General features: G+C 42.7%; 1 protein-coding gene across 5 annotated transcripts in view; it reads left to right on the top strand.

Annotated features, from left to right (window-relative positions):
• The window catches only part of LOC143023531 (caspase-8-like), a 133,189-nt gene that overhangs the window by 106,686 nt on the left and 8,074 nt on the right, over positions 1-18,429 (top strand). For all 5 annotated transcript variants that reach the window (XM_076182071.1, XM_076182069.1, XM_076182073.1 and 2 more), the window contains 2 exons: positions 8,319-8,512; positions 8,722-8,892. In XM_076182071.1, the coding sequence (XP_076038186.1) occupies positions 8,319-8,512; positions 8,722-8,892 (365 nt within the window). The remainder of the gene's footprint in view (positions 1-8,318; positions 8,513-8,721; positions 8,893-18,429) is intronic.

Below are 18,429 nucleotides of genomic sequence, written 5' to 3' on the forward strand. Positions count from 1 at the left end.
AAACTTGAATATCTCGCAAGGTATACCATCATATCCAGTAGCTTTGTTGTTACGCATTTTTAATAGAGCATCTTTAACATCTGATACCGTAATTCTATCTACCATGTCTCCCGTCAATTGCTCATCAAATTCTTCTTCTTCTTCTTCTTCTTCTTCTTCTTCTTCTTCTTCTTCCTCTTCTTCTTCTTCTTCTTCTTCCTCTTCTGTTGTTCCTCCATTTTCTGGGGCATTCAAGAGGTTCTTGAAATATTCCTCCCATCTTTCATCCACCCTCTCTGGTTCTGTTAGTAATTCTCCTGTAGTATTCTTAACAGAGAACAGCTGTTCATTACCCCCTTTCTTATAAGACTTGTCCATAGGAAAAAGTAGCTTTCTTGATCCTTCAACGTCCTTTTGCAAGTCCTCACCTATATTCCTCCAGACATTATCTCTAGCCCTATTTTGAATTGTTGTGGCTGTGTTCCATAAATTTACACATTTTGCCGACTTTCTTCAGTACGTACTTTGAGCCAATGCCTGAAAGCTCTATTTTTATTAGCTACGGCTTCTTTTACCTCCTCTGTCCAGTATGCAGACTTTTTCTTCGCAGTACCTCCTATCCACTTGACACCAACTACTTCCTCTGCGATCTTCAATAAATCCCCTTTAACTTACCACATCGTTTCCAAGGTAGTTTCTCTTTCAGGTAATTAAATATTACTTGGTCTCGCTTCTAGGTCTCTCTTAACTGCTTCTTCTTGCAGTCTTTCAACTTTGACTCTTTGTTTACAGGGTCTTTTAAGAATCGGAGGAGGCTGGTGATTAATTTTACATACTACTACACGATGGGGTATTGGCTGCATGTTATTGTGGCAAAGTGGCATGCAGTTGATACTTTAGGGTCTATATGGGGTGCCCCTACGGACCAGAGCCACACATCATTTTGTCTGTGATAGAGAAAAACTCTGTTCATAGAGAAATGGGGACACTTTTATACTACGACTGTCCCTCCGTTATGCTGTCCCCCAACCCCTTGTTACTGTCCTGTAAAATTTCTCTGAATATTCATTTCCTTTTTCACCTACCTACCCTGTGGTAGGGTCAAAAGAATACTGCTACCAAGTATTTCCACTTGGATCGTAAGAGGCGAGAAAAAAGGGACGGGGATTGGGACCAGGCATCCTTCTCCTTGTAGCCCCACAGGGGACATTCCTACAAAAAGTAAAGGCATGAGAGGGTCTAGGAGTTTTCCGACCAGCACCCTAAGATTTGTGTCTTTTAATGTGCGTGGATGTGGTACAGATGAGAGTAAAAGGGAAGAGATAGGTAGTATGTTTGTGAGAAGAAAGATGGATGTGTTGGCTTTGAGTGAAACTAAGTTGAGAGGGAAGGGCGAGTGTAAGTTTGGGAGTGTAAGTGGGAGGTTATCAGGAGTGAAGAGAGGGTGAGGGAGAGAAGGGGTGGCTATACTAGTAAGTGAAGAGATAGGTAAACGTGTAGTGGAGTGGAAGGAGGTTTCCTCAAGGATAATGTGGATGAAGGTGAAACTGGGAAAGGAGATGTGGGTTTTTGTACGTGCATATGGGCCTGGTAATGAGAAGAGTGTAGAAGAAAGGGAGGCTTTTTTAATAGATATAAATGAGTGCATAGAGGGATTAGGGAGAAACGTAAATGTAATAGTACTGGGAGACCTTAATGCTAGAGTAGGAAATGAACCAATTGACGGAGTGGTTGGGAAATGTGGAGTTCCAGGAAAGAATCGTAGCAGAGAGTTGATGTTGGAGATGTGTCTAGAAAGAGAGATGATGATAGCAAATACAGTGTTTCGGAAGAAAGTCAAGCATAAGTACACATGGGAGAGGGTGGTGGATGGAAGGGTGGTAGATAGAGCGTTAATGGACTATGTAATGGTTGATAGGAGTATAATAGGAAGAGTTAAGGATGTACATGTACTAAGGGGAGAGGGTGGGGGAATATCAGATCATTTTTTGTTGGAAGGTAAGTTGAGAGTGGAGGATAGATGGAGAAAGAGGAAAAGGACAAAAGTTAGGGAGGTGCTTAGAGTGAACTCTTTAAATGAAAAGGAAAGGGACAAGGAGTACAAGAAGAAGCTGAGAGAGGAGTGAGAGGGAGTAAAGGTTAGAGTAGAGCTAGGTGTGGAGGAGGAATGGGGATGGTTCAAGGAGGGAGTCACAAAGTGTGCAAAGATGGTGTGTGGAACAAGATGGACGGAAGGAAATATGAGGAAGGGCAGTGAATGGTGGGATGAGGAAACAGAGAAGGTTGTAGAAGAGAAGAAGCGAGCTTTCACAGATTGGTTACAAAATAGGACGAGGGAGTCATATGAGAGGTACAAAGAAAAGAGAAGAGAAGTAAAGCACAAGGTAAAGGAGGCAATGAGGAGAGCAGATGTGAAATGGGGTAAGAGTATGACAGAAAATTTTGAAAGTAATAAAAAGATGTTTCGGAAAGAAATTAAGAGAGGAAGAGGAGGCGAATCAAGTAGAGAAGAAAGGGTAAAAGATGCAGGTGGAGAGATGATAATGGAAGAGAAGGCAGTAAGGGGAAGATGGGCAGAATATTTTACGGAGTTGCTAAATGTAAAGGAGGATAGGGAGGGAAAGATAGTTGCAGTGGGAAATGCTAAGAAAATGACAGTGATGAGTGAGGAAAATGGAAGAGAAATAGGGAAGGATGAGGTGAAGGCAGTTGTTAAAATGATGAAAACAGGTGAGGCACCTGGTCTGGATGGATGGCATGCAGAATGTGAAAAAAAAATAAAAGGAGGTACTGTCATGGTGGACTGGCTGGTGAGGTTATTTAATGTTTGTTGGAGAGAGGGTAGAGTGCCGGGGGACTGGAGGAGTGCCTGTATAGTTCCTCTTTACAAGGGAAAAGGGGACAAGTGTGAGTGTAGTAGTTTCAGAGAGATTAGCTTGTTAAGTGTAGTTGGGAAGGCTTATGGGAGGATCTTGATTGAGAGGATTAGGAGAGTAACAGAGGGAGTAATTGGTGAGGAACAGTGTGGATTTAGGAAGGGTAGAGGTTGTGTAGATCAGATTTTTGTTGTAAGACAGATATGTGAGAAAGCTATAGGAAAGGGGAAGGATGTTTTTTGGGCTTTTATGGATCTGGAAAAGGCTTAAAACAGGGTAGACAGGAAGGCACTATAGGAGGTTTTTCGGGTATACGGGATAGGAGGAAAGCTTCTAGGAGCTGTCAAGAGTTTTTACGAGAGTAGTAGAGCATGTGTCAGGATTAGAAATGGAGAGAGTGAGTGGTTTGAGGTAAAGGTGGGACTTCGTCAAGGATGCGTTATGTCGCCCTGGCTGTTCAACTTGTACATGGATGGGGTGGTGCGAGAGATAAATGCAAAGGTGGTGGGTCAGGGATTGAAGATGGTTAAAGAAAATGGAGAAAAGTGGGAGGTAAGCCAGCTGTTTTTTGCTGACGACACTGCGCTTGTGGCAGGATCGGAGGAGGGATTGAGGAAATTGGTGACAGAGATTGGGAGAGTGTGTGATAGAAGAAAGCTGAAGATAAATGTGGGTAAAAGTAAGGTGATGAGATGTACAAGGGGTGAAAGTGGCAGCAGATTGGAAGTGAGCGACTGGAGGAAGTTGATAGTTTTAGATACTTGGGTGCAAGTGTGGCAGGAAAAGGTGGAGTGAAGGTGGAGGTAGAATGTAGATTGAGAGAAGCGAGTAAATGCCTTTGTGGATTAAAAAGTGTAATGAGGAATAGACATTTAGGAATGGATGCTAAGAGGAGACTGTATGAAGGAGTGATTGTGCCAACATCAGTGTATGGGGCAGAAACATAGAACATAAGAGAGGAAGAGAGAAGGAGTTTGAATGTGTTTGAGATGAGGTGTCTGAGAAGTATGATGGGGGTTACTAGGCTAGATAGAGTGAGAAATGAGGAGGAGAACAGGGGTGAAAAAGGAGTTGGGAGATAGGGTTGATGAAAGAGTATTAGGATGGTTTGGATACATGGAAAGAATGAGTGAAGAAAGACTAGTAAAATAGGTATGGAAGGCAGATGTGGAGGGAGTGAACATGAGGGGACGTCCTAGGATGAGATGGATGGATGGGGTGAAGGGGGCTTTGGGGAAGAGGGGAATGTCTGTTGAGGAAGGACAGGAGGGGACAGAAGACAGGGGTGAATGGAGAATGGTTTTATATGGATGATGTTGTGATGCATGAGGTGGAAGGGGGGGGGATGTGGGGTGAGGTAGTATGTGTGAGCAAAATTTGACGCAGCCCGAAGGGATTTCTCCCCGTCTTCTCCTTTTCTGCATTGGGGGAAGGAGAGGGGGGTCGCCGATTTAATGAAGCCGACTTGCTGTGGATGTGCTATGACTTGCGATACTGCTTCTGACCCAGGGCAGTGGACAAGGTGCAGGGATGACCCGTCATCCAGGAGGTGCTAAGATGAGAGGGAGGGTGGAGGAGAGTGGAGTGTATTTAGGGATGGAATGGGTGGGAATGATTTTATGCCTTTTCCTTTTTGGCTATCTCCCTTGTAAGGGGGAAAAAGGCTTGGTATATGTATGTATGTATGTATGTTTACTAATGAGAGGTTAGATAAAGTATCTGACTGCGATCCGATTTTCAGAGGGAATGAAGAAAGTATTTTATCTAATATCAGCATTAGTAAAGTAGAAGTAGTCGAGCAGATTGAATTCCAGACGAAATTTTTCCAAGAATGCTTAAGGAGTGTAAATTTGATATCTGCGACCAGTTAACTGAAATATCCAATAAATCGGTAGACACTGGTTTTGTGCCAACTGCTTGGAGGCAGGCAAACGTTGTTCCTATTTTTAAGAAGGGAGATAGATCGTCTATATGCAACTACAGGCCAATCAGTTTGACATCGGTTGTAGGAAAAATGCTTGAATCAATAATAGTAAATAGACTCAGAGAACACATCGAAGGACATAGTTTAATTCGTGATTCACAGCATGGTTTCTCCAAGGGTAAGTCATGTGTGACTAATCTTCTATCCTTTTACACTAAAGTATATAAGGCGTCAGATAACAATGATAATTACGATGTTATTTACCTTAACTTTAGCAAAGCGTTCGACAAGGTGCCACACCAGAGACTAAGTAAAATCAAAGCCCATGGCATGGGAGGAAAAGTGTTAGAATGTATTAGAGTTTGGATTAGTAACAATAAACAGCGGGTCACCATAAATGGAATAAAATCTAGGGTGGGCAATGTTAATAGCGGGGTCCCCCAGGGCTCGGTTTTGGGTCCCTTGTTGTTCATTATGTACATAAACGACTAAGACGATGGGATAAATAGTGATGTTAGTAAGTTTGCGGACGACACTAAAATAGGACGCCTAAGTAGGTCAGGAGACGACGCAGAGATTCTGCAGGATGATCTTAATAAATTGTTAACATGGTCGGTGAAATGGCAAACGAACTTCAATATCTCTAAGTGTAGCGTGTTAAAAGTAGGGCTACACAACCCCAAAAATAGATACAGCTTAGATAACACGTTTTTAGAAAAATCTGAGTGCGAGAGGGACTTGGGAGTTCTGGTGAGTCCGGACCTTAAAACCAGGAAGCAGTGCATTAGCGCCAGAAATAAAGCTAACAGCGCATTAGGCTTCATTACTAGGACGGTAACGAATAGAAGTGCAGAGGTAATTATTAAACTCTATCTAGCGATAGTTAGATCCATCCTTGACTATGCGGTACAGTTTTGGTCTCCGTCCTACAGAATGGACATAAATTCACTAGAATCAGTACAGTGAAGAATGACCAAAATGATACATGGACTCAGAAATTTGCCTTACGAAGAGAGGCTAAAGCACCTTAGCTTACACTCTCTGAAAAGACGCAGAGTCCGGGGTGATTTAATAGAAGTGTTCAAGTGGATCAAAGGTTATAACAAGGGTGATGCAAACAAGGTCATCATATTAAAACAACAGGGCAAGACTCGCAGTAATGGTTATAAACTGGACAAGTTTAGATTTAAGAAGGAAATAGGCAAGAATTGGTTTACTAATAGGGTGGTCGATGAATGGAATAACCATGTAGTGAGCGCTGAAACTATCAGTTATTTTAAAAAACAATTAGACAACTTTATGCACGGGGATGACAGGTGGTGATGGATATGGAGCTGCCTAGTGTAGGCCTAATGGTCTCTTGCAGTCTCCTTTATTCTTATGTTATGTTTTTATGTTCTTATTTTCCAATCTTTTTATATTTTTTTCGTTAAGTGAGCAATTTATTATGTTATATATTTTGTCCATTAGTTCTTCTTTGCACTCTTTTAGTATCCAGTTTCCAATACCATACATTTCCGAACATCAAGGTTTATTAATTGTTCCATTATTTCTTTTTTGGGTTATTATTATTTTGCTAATTGTGAGAGATCGCACTTCACTTCCTTCGTCTCAATACTGTACTTTCTCTCTAGTTAAAACAGACTTGAAGTGATTATTCATGACTTCGGCCATTTGTTTTTCTTCTGTGTATTCTGTATTTCTTTGGCGTATTTTCACCATTTCCTGTTTATTTTTTAGTTTACCATTCACATATATATAGAATACTTTAGGTTGCTCTTAACATTTTTCTATAATGTCTTTTTCATTGTTCCTTTTTTCATCTCTTCGCACTTTTACATAGTCATTTCTATAGTTCATATATATTTGCCATCTTCGAGTTTTTTTTTTCCTTTCTTTTCTCCATCTTTTCCAAGCTTTGTCTCTTCTATCTTTCGCCTCACTGCATCTTCTATTAAACCAGCATTTAATGTACACCCTATCTTGTTTCTGTTTTGGTAATCCTTCATTATAGATATCCGCCAAGGTCTTTTTTGAAAGAATTTCTTTGGTTTTCCAAAGTCCGTTTTGTTGTACATCAATCTTCCTTTCCTATACTTTTCATTTCTCTCCATATATATTTCCTCTTTTAGTTCCGTCTCTATAAGTAAATGGTCACTCTTTCCAAATGATGTTTTGTACTCAATTTTATCTATAATTTCAGGTTCTGTTGTAAATATTAAATCCAGTCTCAACGGTTCTTCATTACTTCTGTATCTGGTGTTTTCATTTACACATTTTGTCACTGTATATTCCATAGTCATATCCAATAGTACATTTCCCCACAGATCCTCTCCGCCTTTCACTGTCATTTCCTCCCAACAAATTTTTTGTAGTTAAAATTCCTCATAATTACCAGATTACCTCCGCCCTTTAGTATCTCATTTAATGAATGCATTGTATCATCTAACATTTACGAATTCTCGTTCTCTTTCCAAGCGCTCGTTTTTGGGGGCACATAAATCACCACAAACTTTCTACATTTCATGTCCCTGTCTTCTATTTTTATCATGATCATTTCTACATTGTTCTTACCCTCAGTAATCTTTGTCACATTAAAAATTTTCTTGGCTAAGAACATGATTCCTCCCTCCTGTTTCTCGCTTCTGTTTTAATCCAATAATTGTATAACCCGTGTCCAACATTATTGGGTAGTATTGGACCCCTTAATTTCGTCTCCACAATTCCCATTATGTTTGGTTTTTCATCTAAGAGGTAATCATTTAGTTCATTCAGTCCTGAAATTAATCCATCAATGTTAGTATGGCCATTTTTATTTTTTCTTTCTCCATTTTTTCTTTTTCTGTTTTTGTTTCGCCCAATATGATGTACCATTTTCTCAGCCTTATGTTGATTACCCTCCAATAGAATTCCTTAATTTCGGTCTCTGTTCTCTTCGCGTTTTTTTTTTTTTTTCTTTGCTAAGTCTGTCAGTGTCTTCTCTTTTTCTAATTCCTCAACACTCATTTCTCTTTTTATCCATATCTTGTTGTAGTTCTCGCTCCTTGCCAACTTGCTTGTTTTTTTCTAATATGTCTTCTACTACCATTTGCAATATTTAGTTGTCGATTTCTTTCCTTAGAATAATGTCTCATTCTATACACTTCATCTATATCTTTCTCTACTTCCTGATTACCATTTTTTTTATTGCTGTTTCTTTTTCTGCTTTTTCCCTCTTGAGCGTGCGTTTACTGCACATACTTTGTGTGCATCTTTGTAGATGGGTGCATACTTGTCTGCATATTTACATATATCTACGTGCAATTCTTTAGATTGTGAGTTTGATGAGGCTTTCTATATCATCATTAGTTTTTCGAACAATGTTCATATCCGTTCCCTTTTTTCACTTGTCATTCACGTGACTGGAATTCAGATATGGCGTTCGTGAAACTGAAATTTAGACCTATAATTCATCTAAGAGATGGAAGACTCCTTCTTCACAGGTCATTCAAGTTGCTCACTACTCAGACTACTCTATACACCATTTCTTCTTTTGACAGCCTGGTCGTCTGGTTCATGGGTCACGGGGACAAAAGTTTCTTGACGGTGAAGGGTGGTGAAAAGATCCATAGACGGCGGGATCTGATTGAGCCCTTCACGGAAATCAAATGGTTCAACAAAAAGCCTAAACTATTCTTCATACAAGCATGCGCTATCAGGAGAAAGAAGGAAGGACGCAGACCCTCGTCCTGTGGTAGGTATACCATGTGTTCTTCTGAAAAATAGACATGCACACAACCTTTAAGGTTGATGAGATTAGTATCACAACCCAAATATGTTTCTTTTTATAATCAATGGGTCTGTTGAAATCTAGTCTGAGATTTTATATAATATTTGCACGTGTCATTATTAATTTTGATATTGATTAATCGTCTACTAAACATTTCTCATTATTTCCCTCAGAAACGACCTCGCTGCTAACTGACACCGACTCTCTACACTGGCTTCCAACAGGAGAAGAGTGGAGGGACCGATACGGTGACTTCATAGACGTCAGCTTTGCCAACAACCAAGCGGACATGCTTGTGAGCTACGCCACCATGTGGTACCAACCTGCGGCTAGGGGGTCCCAAGGTGAGTTGGAGGGTCTCGTTTTTAGAATCGCAAGGAAATGGCGAACCCGAATGATAACATTAGGATAATTGGGTGCATAATGTTGTTTACAATAGTATATGGTGAGTAGACGATAATCGTATAGGTTTTCAGCAGGAACTCTTACACTGATAGTTGCAATTGTTGTTTATGGAAAGCAGGTACCATGAATATGAGGTAGGTACCGTACGTCATATGTATTATTGGCTAGTGTGTACCCATATAGATGTACCCATAGTTTGACTCCGGGGTACAATATATCTTCGGAGAGTTAATATGGTTTATATTCGATATGACCAGGATAACACAAATAATTGCTTCATCACAATTTGTCAACTTAGGCACCCTGGTGATTACTACTAAACACCCGCCCCAAACACAAAATCTTTTCTCAAGGAAATTATTTCAGGTGGTTAAGACCGATATTGGGGTATCTAAGACCAACCCCGGGGCCATTTCGTGCATTTTTTGGGTTAAAAGCATGAAACTTGGCACACATATAGAATAACCCTAAGTAAACATTTTGGGATATGAAGGCAAGCTGTCAGAGTCCCCTGGTGGGTACAGCAGAAACTAACATCTTGCCATGTGGCAAACGTCACAGAAATTACTTAAAATGGTCTTAAATGTCTTATCTTTTAAGTTAGGAATATGAAACTTGGCAGGTTTCTAAAATATTAATAAGAACTATCTCTTGGTAATGAAAATTGTAATGAGACACCACTAGTGACCAAAATGAACGAAAAATAACGTGCCGCATCTTGTAAAGGGAACCGTAGTTGATAGATATATAGATAGATATTTAAGTGTACAACACAAGCGATTTTTCTTTTGTTGTTTCTTTTTAGGCTTTACGGTGTTGGACTAAATATAATTGAAAACTGAGCATTGAGTGTAGTCCAGGCCGCATCAGGAGCAGTCACTGGTGGAGAAAGGTCCTGGACGAACCAAACCAGAGTGAGTCAGATGCCGTCTCGTGGGCAGCCTTCCATGCCAGTCTGCAGACGTCATGTCTGTATCCTGGCACAGTAGCCTTGATGCTATTCTTACAAAAATTACACATATACATGCAATGATTAAGCATGCCATAGATGTTGTAAGGGCAGCTACTCAGGCTGTGAATCCTGGTCAAGCCCTTGGCAAAATGATTCAGTGGACATTTCTAGACAGTCACGGCGAAGGCAAGATTGTGCTGATGCTGGGTTCAATACACACTAAGATGACCTTCTTCAAGGTCCTAGAAGACCTGCTGACAGACAGTGGATGGACCAGAGTCACATCAACTACTGGTGTTACAACTGATGGTGTTGCTGACTCACATATCAAAGCAGCACACCTGACTAGGGCACGTCATGCAGCCCACACTGTCATTATAGCTGTTCTCTACCTCCTACAGTGCCAGGCCTATTAAAGTTACAAGCAAAGCATTTCTTCTGACGAAGACATTGTTGACTTTCATGAGTGTCTACAGTTCCAGTTTTTTTAAATTAGTGCTGGAGTTGGATATTCTTCAGTATGTACAATCACTTCGGGAGAGCGACTTCAAACAGTATATTGAGTCATTAGTTAGACTCACACCTTGGGCATTTTCTACAGATCACACCAACTATGCCAGGCGGTTGTCAATTCGCATCCATGACATGTCAGGTCTGCAGCAGTCTCATCCTGCTGTGTTTCTGGAGTTCTCTGAAGGTGTGTTTGTAGTCCAGAAAACAGGTAACAGGTTCTTTACAATGGCACTAGATCAGGCACATGAGCAAGAAAATGCTCTGGTCAAAGGCGAAGGTGGGGCTGTAGGCTTGACAAACAATCCTGTAGCACTAAGAAGTTAAATGATTGGTGATCCAGAGGTCAGCAGGCTCATTCGCGACTTTGAGAACACTTCAGAGAAAGCATCCAATGACAAACGCCATGAGAAGACACCAAGTGTTCAGAATTCCTTTGTGTGAAGGAGGTAACTGCTCTCAAGAAGATTATAGAAGATCTTGGAAGTCCTTTCTAAGAGGACAACAACGATATGTTGACACTTGACAGCAAAGTTGTCATCATCCAGTCAGCTGTAGAAAGTTTCAAATGTGTGTATGACTTGGGACAGCGTCAGTATGATACACAACTCAGACAAAATCGGTTACACAGTCTATCAAGAAGAACAAACTGTCGGTGTTCTCGAAGTCTCAAAGCCTTTCAAAACAGAAAAGTCAGCTGTCTGCATTGAAGGACAACTGTGCTTTGTTCTCCAGGCTGTATATCGTCTGCCAGTCTCGAGAGGGAAAGCTTGAGGAGCTCTTCAAGTTTGAGAACCAGCCATGGCCACCTCTTCTGTCAAAATCAGGGGAGAGATCAGGTAAGAAGTCTGACTTGCTCTATCCCCTGGAATGTCTACCTAACTCTGACCACACAGTTCCTCAGGTTACTGCAGTTGTGCTGGATGGTGCTATGGTGGTGCACTCTTTAACTCCAGTTGCTTCAAAGATCTTCTCTGACTATGTTACACAAGTCTTTGTGTCCCACATTCAAAACATCTTGAAGAACATAGACAGAGTAGATATCGCTTTTTATGTCTAAAATGAAGAAAGCCTAAAAACATCAACCAGGGAGAAGAGAGGCAGTGATGTTCGCTGGAAAGTAACTCTCACCACCCAGACCCAAGGAAACTGGCAGTTTTCTCCACAATAATTACAACAAAACTGAGCTGTTTTCCCTTCTTGTTGAACATGATGGAGACACTGAGGAGGACAATAAACAAGTACTCTGTACTCTGAACGAGCAAGTGGTCTGCAACGCAGCAGTGACGGACAATTCGTTCCTGGAACCCTGTACCTAGGAGAAAGCAAACACATGTACCATGCTGCATGACATGAACGCTGCCGACAAAGACCACCAACGCATCCTCATCAGAACAGCAGATATTGGTGTTGTTGTACTTGCTGTGGCATGTTTCCACCAGTTTGAGACATCTGAACTGTGGGTATCATTTGGGACTGGAAACCATTCATGAGATCAGTGCTGCTCTGCCATCATTCAAGGCTCAGGCTTTGACATTCTTCCATACTTTCCCAGCCTGTGATGTGATATTTTTCTTTGCCGGGAGAGGCAAAAAGAGTGCATGGTTCCCCTGAGGTCACAGAAGCGTTCTTGTCACTGTCAAATCCACAATGTCACTTTACGGAGAGCTCACTGGCTCTCATTGGAAGATTCGTGGTGCGGTTGTATGACCGCACCATTGAGCTCTCCAACATCAACGAAGCTGGGCAACAGATGTTCTCGGGGAAATCAAAGCCTCTGGAAAGTATTCCTCCCATAGAAGATGTTTTAAAGCAGTATACTCTGAGAGCAGTATTCCAAGGAGGACATGCGTGTGGTTAATCCCTGGAGAAAGACCCAGCCTTGCCCAGCACATCGCTCTTTGGATGGAAATGGGATGCAGCATGTTTCAGGTGGACACCAAAGTGGACTACCCTTCAATAAGCACATGATATGTGCTATGAACTGATATACTGCAAATGCAAGAATTCTTGCAGAGGTCTGTGTAAATGCAGCAAAGCACAGCTCAAGTGCACTGTGCTGTGCAACTGCGAAGGGGACTGTTTCCAAACTTAGCTACCTTAAACTGAAGGTTTTTGTGACTTAAATGTACCACTTGATAAATCAACAGTATTCATTCAGGTTTTGTGGTGAGTAGTTATGAATTTCAAAGTTATGTAACAAACGACAAAACAACTTGTTTTGTCTTTTGTAAAGATGATCGCTGACATTCAGTCTGTTTACTTGTTGGAATGAATGTTCAATGTTAACTGCTGTGTTTATTATGTATATTCAGATAAATACTTCTTTAAGAACACTTGTATATAAAATATTTTATCCATTGTCGTGGAAAAACTCAGCTTTTATATTGAAAAAATGCACAAAAAAGGCCCAGTTCCTTTCACCATTGTATTCAGAGGTTGCAAAAATTATTCTTTTTTTTTTAATGTTATTATTGTTATCAAGAGATAGTTACAAAGGATTACAAAGGATTATAAAGGCGGAACATACAGATATGAGACCTTTTGGTCCATAACTATGTCGGATGCGAAAAAATATAATAATGATAAATAGATAAAAAATAAAAATTACAATAATATAAATAATAATAAATAAAATAAATAAATGCATAGGTATAGGTAAATAATAAATAAACAGGTAAATAGTAAATAATAACAAATTGACGGATAAATAATAATAAATGAAAATCAAGCAAATAATAAACAAACAAACAAATAATAACAAACAAATAAACAAATAGTATTTTAAAAACCTGCCAAGTTTCATATTCCTAACTTAAAAAATAAATTACTTAAGACCATTTAATTAATTTCTGTGACGTCCGCCACATGATAAGATGTTAGTTCCTGATATGACCACCAGGGGACTCTGACAGCTTACTTTTATATCCCAAAATGTTTACCTACGGCTACTCTATAAGTATGCCAAGTTTCATGCTTTTAACACAAAAACGTACATATCTGAGTAAATGAATCACACCTGCCTGAAGACGGTGGGCGGGGGGAATCAGTTGCTTGTCCAGAAACTTGTTTGAGGTTAATCGCAAGGTTCGAGAAAGGCGTGACAGTGATACACATATGTGAATATAGCGCGCGCGCGCACGCACAGTGGTTAGAGTTCTCGCCTGCCAATATGGCGGTCCGGGTTCGAATCCCGCCCAGGGCTGAAATAATTTTAGTATCGCTGCGCTGCGGGTTATTACTCCAACTCTCGTGGGCGGGGAAAAGGGTGTGTGTGCGTGTAAGGTCAGAGTATTATCTATAGATCGGCCATACGAGCTCTGAGCTCTCATCCGGGAGGTTAATAACTGTCGATCACGAGTCCAACAAGTGATCACACACATACGAACTCACACACGAAAAGAAATAATGGACCAAATAATGAACCTTGACGTCAGGAATTGCAAACTGGATACTAAAAGAATGTAAAGAAGTAATAGACAAAATATATAATATAAAAAGTTGCTCACTCAAAGAAGGAAATATACCGGAAGACTGGAAAAATGTCAATATCGTACCAATACATAAAGAAGGAAATAAGGAAGACCCAGCATATTACAAACCGGTTTCCCTTACAAGCACGGCAGCCAAAATTTGTGAAAAGGTTATCAAAAACAGACGGATAAAACATCTGGAGTAGAACACGTGATCCAAGACCATAGTGAATCACACACACACACACATATATATACACACACATACACAAACACACACACACGCACACTCACACACGAAAACAAATAATGGACAAAATATTGAACCTTGATGTCAGGAAATCTCACGGCCCGGATGGAATTGAAAACTGGATACTAAAAGAATGTAAAGAAGAACTAGTAGACAAAATACATAATATAATAAGTTGATCACTCAAAGAAGGAAAAATACCGGAAGACTGGAAAAATGCCAATATCGTACCAATATATAAAGAAGGAAATAAGGAAGACCCAACAAATTACAGAATGGTTTCCCTTACAAGCACGGCAGTCTAAATTTGTGAAAAGGTTATGAAAAACCGACGAATAATACATCTGGAGGAGAACAATATACTAAATCCGAGACAATTCGAATTTAAACTTGCACACCACGATAACCACGTGGCATGGAACGCGCGTCATGTCGCTCACAACCTGACGTGTCTCTGACAGTGCGACCCTGCTTGACCCGACCTAACCTGATCCAATGCAATTATGTAATTTAGCACCACTGCTGACTACCCACGCGGTATATATATCGGCTCCTGCCGCATATAAAACCAGTTCACTCGTGCCTTACAATAAAGGAGACGAACTCACCAAAACCTCTTTCTCTTCTCACAGTAGCATCGCTACACTGGTGACCATTCGGAGCGACAATGGACCCATTTTCCGCTGCCACCCCCGAATGCCACGCTGCCCACTACCAACACCGTCTCCCTGAAGTTGCCACCCTTCTCCACGTTCGACGCTCCATCCCGGTTTCGCCGGACGGTGATCCAGTTCCACCTGCAGAATATCAGCGCGTCCCAAACGAAGGCAGACTATGTTCTCGAGGCAATCCCCGAGAATGCGTTCCCACTTATCTCCCAATGATTTGATCAACACGACTTCGTTATCCAGTATGACGCTCTGAAACAGTTCCTGCTTCAGGAATTCATGCCGTCAGCAGCCTCCAGAGCCGCAAAAATCCTCCAACTCTCCCAACAGCCACTGGGGGACATTAAACCAATTACAGCACAACTCAAGATGATCTCAATCGTCCGCCTCCCACCCACATCCAACGGAACTAGCAGGAACGTCACTTATGGCTCATGTGCCTCTCAGCGCCCGTCCGATCCGCCCTTGGCAATGCCGAGGACATGACCACCGACGAAGTTTCACGGAAGGCGAATCTTCTCGTCGACGCCCACGCCGCCTCAGCAAGGAGTCAGGACGTCTGTGCTGCTGACGACGTCACGGACGAAATCCCCGCCGAAGCAGCATCGCCAGCTAACAGGCGCCAACAACACCAGCAAAGGCATCGACTCCGGACCACCGCCCCTCTACACCTGTGCTACTACCACACAAGATTCGGCGCCTTCGCCAAGAAATGTCAACCAGGTTGTACCTGGACAAAAACAACTAAAAGGGCTACCGTCCATCACGGTGGCCTCTACAGGCGCAACGGGCCTGTAGAGGCCTCTAAACGTCGTTTCCTTGTCGACACTGGCGCTTGCAGGTCCATATTTCCTGCATCCACTGCAGAACGCCGAGTCCCTAAGGACGCTGATGTTAGGCTCGTCACCGCTAACGGCACCACCGCAGCCACCTACAGGTGGAAACTCCTGCACCTCACCTTCGGGAGTCGCCACTACTCCTTGAACTTCATTCTGGCAGACGTCAAGACGCCCCTCCTCTGTACTGATTTCCTCGCTCATTACAGGTTCTGGTTGACGTCGCCAACAGCCGCCTAGTCTGCGCAACCGCATCCGCCTTGACGCCACTGCAAATTGCGCCACAGCCAACCACGGTCGCTGCCATCGATGCTAGAATGCCTTACGCCCACCTGCTCACAGAATTCCCCGACGTCTTCAAGTCTGAGCTGCGACAGACACCACAGACGCCAGCTAAACATGGCCTGTACCACTACATCAAGACGTCTGGGTCCCCAGTATTTGCCAAATACCGCCACCTACCGCCCGACAAACTCGCCGTTACCAAGAAAACCTTCCAAGTGATGGAGAGACTAGGCCTCTGCCAAAAGGTCTCCACCCCTTGGTCCCCCTCTCTCCACCTCGTCAAAAAGAACGATGGTTCCTGGCGCCCCTGTGGAGACTACCGGCGGCTGAACATGATGACGGAACCTGACCACTACCCACTCCCAAACATCACCGACGTCACCACACACCTCAACGGCGCCAAGATCTTTTTGACACTGGACCTTCTGAAGAGCTACTGCCAAGTTCCGGTACATACAGACGACATCCCGAAGACCGCCATCACCACCCCTTTCGGGACGTACACCTTTAATTAGTCCCGCTTCGGCTTGCGAAACTCAGGTGCGACCTTCCAGCGCCTGATGGACGGCATTCTCGGCGACCTCGATTTCCGCGTCTGCTATGTCGACGATATTCTGGTCTTCTCCAACTCGCCAGACCAGCATCTCCAACACCTGCGGACCATCCTTGAACGTCTCCAGGACAACGGCCTCATCGTCCGCTTTGACAAATACAGCTTCGGGAAAAAGTCCGTTCCATTTTTGGGACACTTCATCTCTCCTGACGGCGTTCGTCCCCTGCAGAATAAAGTCGCCCGAGTCGACAAATTTCCCAAGCCTACTACCATCAAAGCCATGCAGGAATTTATTGGTATGGTCAACTTCTACCACCTTTTCCTCCCTAACATCGCACAAACGCTGCACCCACACTATAACGCCCTTTACGGAAAACCAAAGGACCTCCTGTGGAACCCCGCCATACAAATTGCCTTCGTCAACGCCATAAAAGCGCTTGCCTGTGCCACCACCCTCTCCTTCCCTGTACCAGGTGCCCAACTACAACTGTCAACGGACGCCAGCTTCCTCACACTGGTTCTTGATGTTGTTGATGGTCTTGAATAGCAGCAGAGCCAAGGAGACCGCGGAAGTGTGTGGACGCAAGTTGTTGAAGGTTGCCATTGACCATCATCACAGCAGCATCCACCGTTTGGGCACCATCAACAACATCAAGAACCAGTGTGAGGAAGTGTTGATACCGACACATATGAATGCCATCTGTGGGAAGATTCAGAGCCTCAGCAGAGCTAAAGCGGAGTCCAAGCGAGGCGTGCTGGACCAGAAGTTCAAACGTCTGGAAGGATCCGGGGCTCCGGCACCAGGTAGGTGGGTCGAAAACCTTTCCAGTAGAAATCTTATGGAGGCGGAGTCCGGGATTTTGTCCAAGGGTCTGAACTTTAATATGCAGGGATGTGTGAAAAACGAGGAGTTCCTGGCGGCAACGGAGATAGGTATCAACCTGATGACATGTAGTGAGGATGAAAAACAGGATGCCAGGATCCGGATTGTAGGAGCGCTGGGAAGAAAGAAAAACGGACACAATCTCTCCACAGAGGAAGCGAAAGCTTTGGCGGGTCTACGGCGTGATCGGTCAATTGAGAGATAGGCGGAAGGATTGCTAATAATAGATTGCTTATCAGTCGACAATTTGAAACCATATTCGCTAGGCTAGGGGATGCCAGACACTACAAGATGAAGATGCGAAAACAATTTACTGGTTTTGGTGTGTTCTTCTTTTCATGAATTAAATAGAGAAATATATTGCAAGAGATGGGTTTCTTCAAAGACTGGTAACCAAAAAAGAGAAAAAACTATTTTAATTATAAGACGTAAGGTATTACTAAATCAATCTCGTATACCTTCTTCCAATGCAGTAATCAACACACCTATGCACCATAATTTCTAAACGGTGTAACATAAGTCCTTTGCTAAATAACACTTTTCCTAACTAATGCATCCTAGGATAAATATAATTTCCCTAACTAATACATCCGAGGATAAATGTTAATTTCCCTAGCTAATACATCCTATACTAAATATCACTCTCCCTAACTAATACATCCTATGATATCACACTTGAGAGGTCCAGAATGGTAATAACCAAAGCTGAACAGTATTCAGTACTTACTACCTAATGACAGAACTCAGGTAGGTATGGGGTGCAACGGACAGCAAGCGAGGACTTAGAGACAGGAGGGGGAGGGTTGTACCCCGTACGTCGGAACTGGAGCGAGAGAGAAAGAGGGCCAAACTCGTCCCCTTTTAAAGGTCACAAAAAGTGGTGGAGCTTAGCAAGTTGGAACTTGTAAGATAGGGACAGGAGCATGGATAAGCAAGCCAGCTCTACAAGTTGGGACTTGCACACCAACCGACTGAAGTACTACAGGAACTTTCATCACTCGGGTCGTGATAGCCCCCACCCACCCACCCCTTGGAGTCCACTGTAGAGGGAGCGAGCTGGACTGGA

This window comes from Oratosquilla oratoria, unplaced genomic scaffold (genome assembly GCF_046742065.1).
Source record: "Oratosquilla oratoria isolate Oo_2021 unplaced genomic scaffold, ASM4674206v1 SCAFFOLD50, whole genome shotgun sequence".
Taxonomy (NCBI): domain Eukaryota; kingdom Metazoa; phylum Arthropoda; class Malacostraca; order Stomatopoda; family Squillidae; genus Oratosquilla; species Oratosquilla oratoria.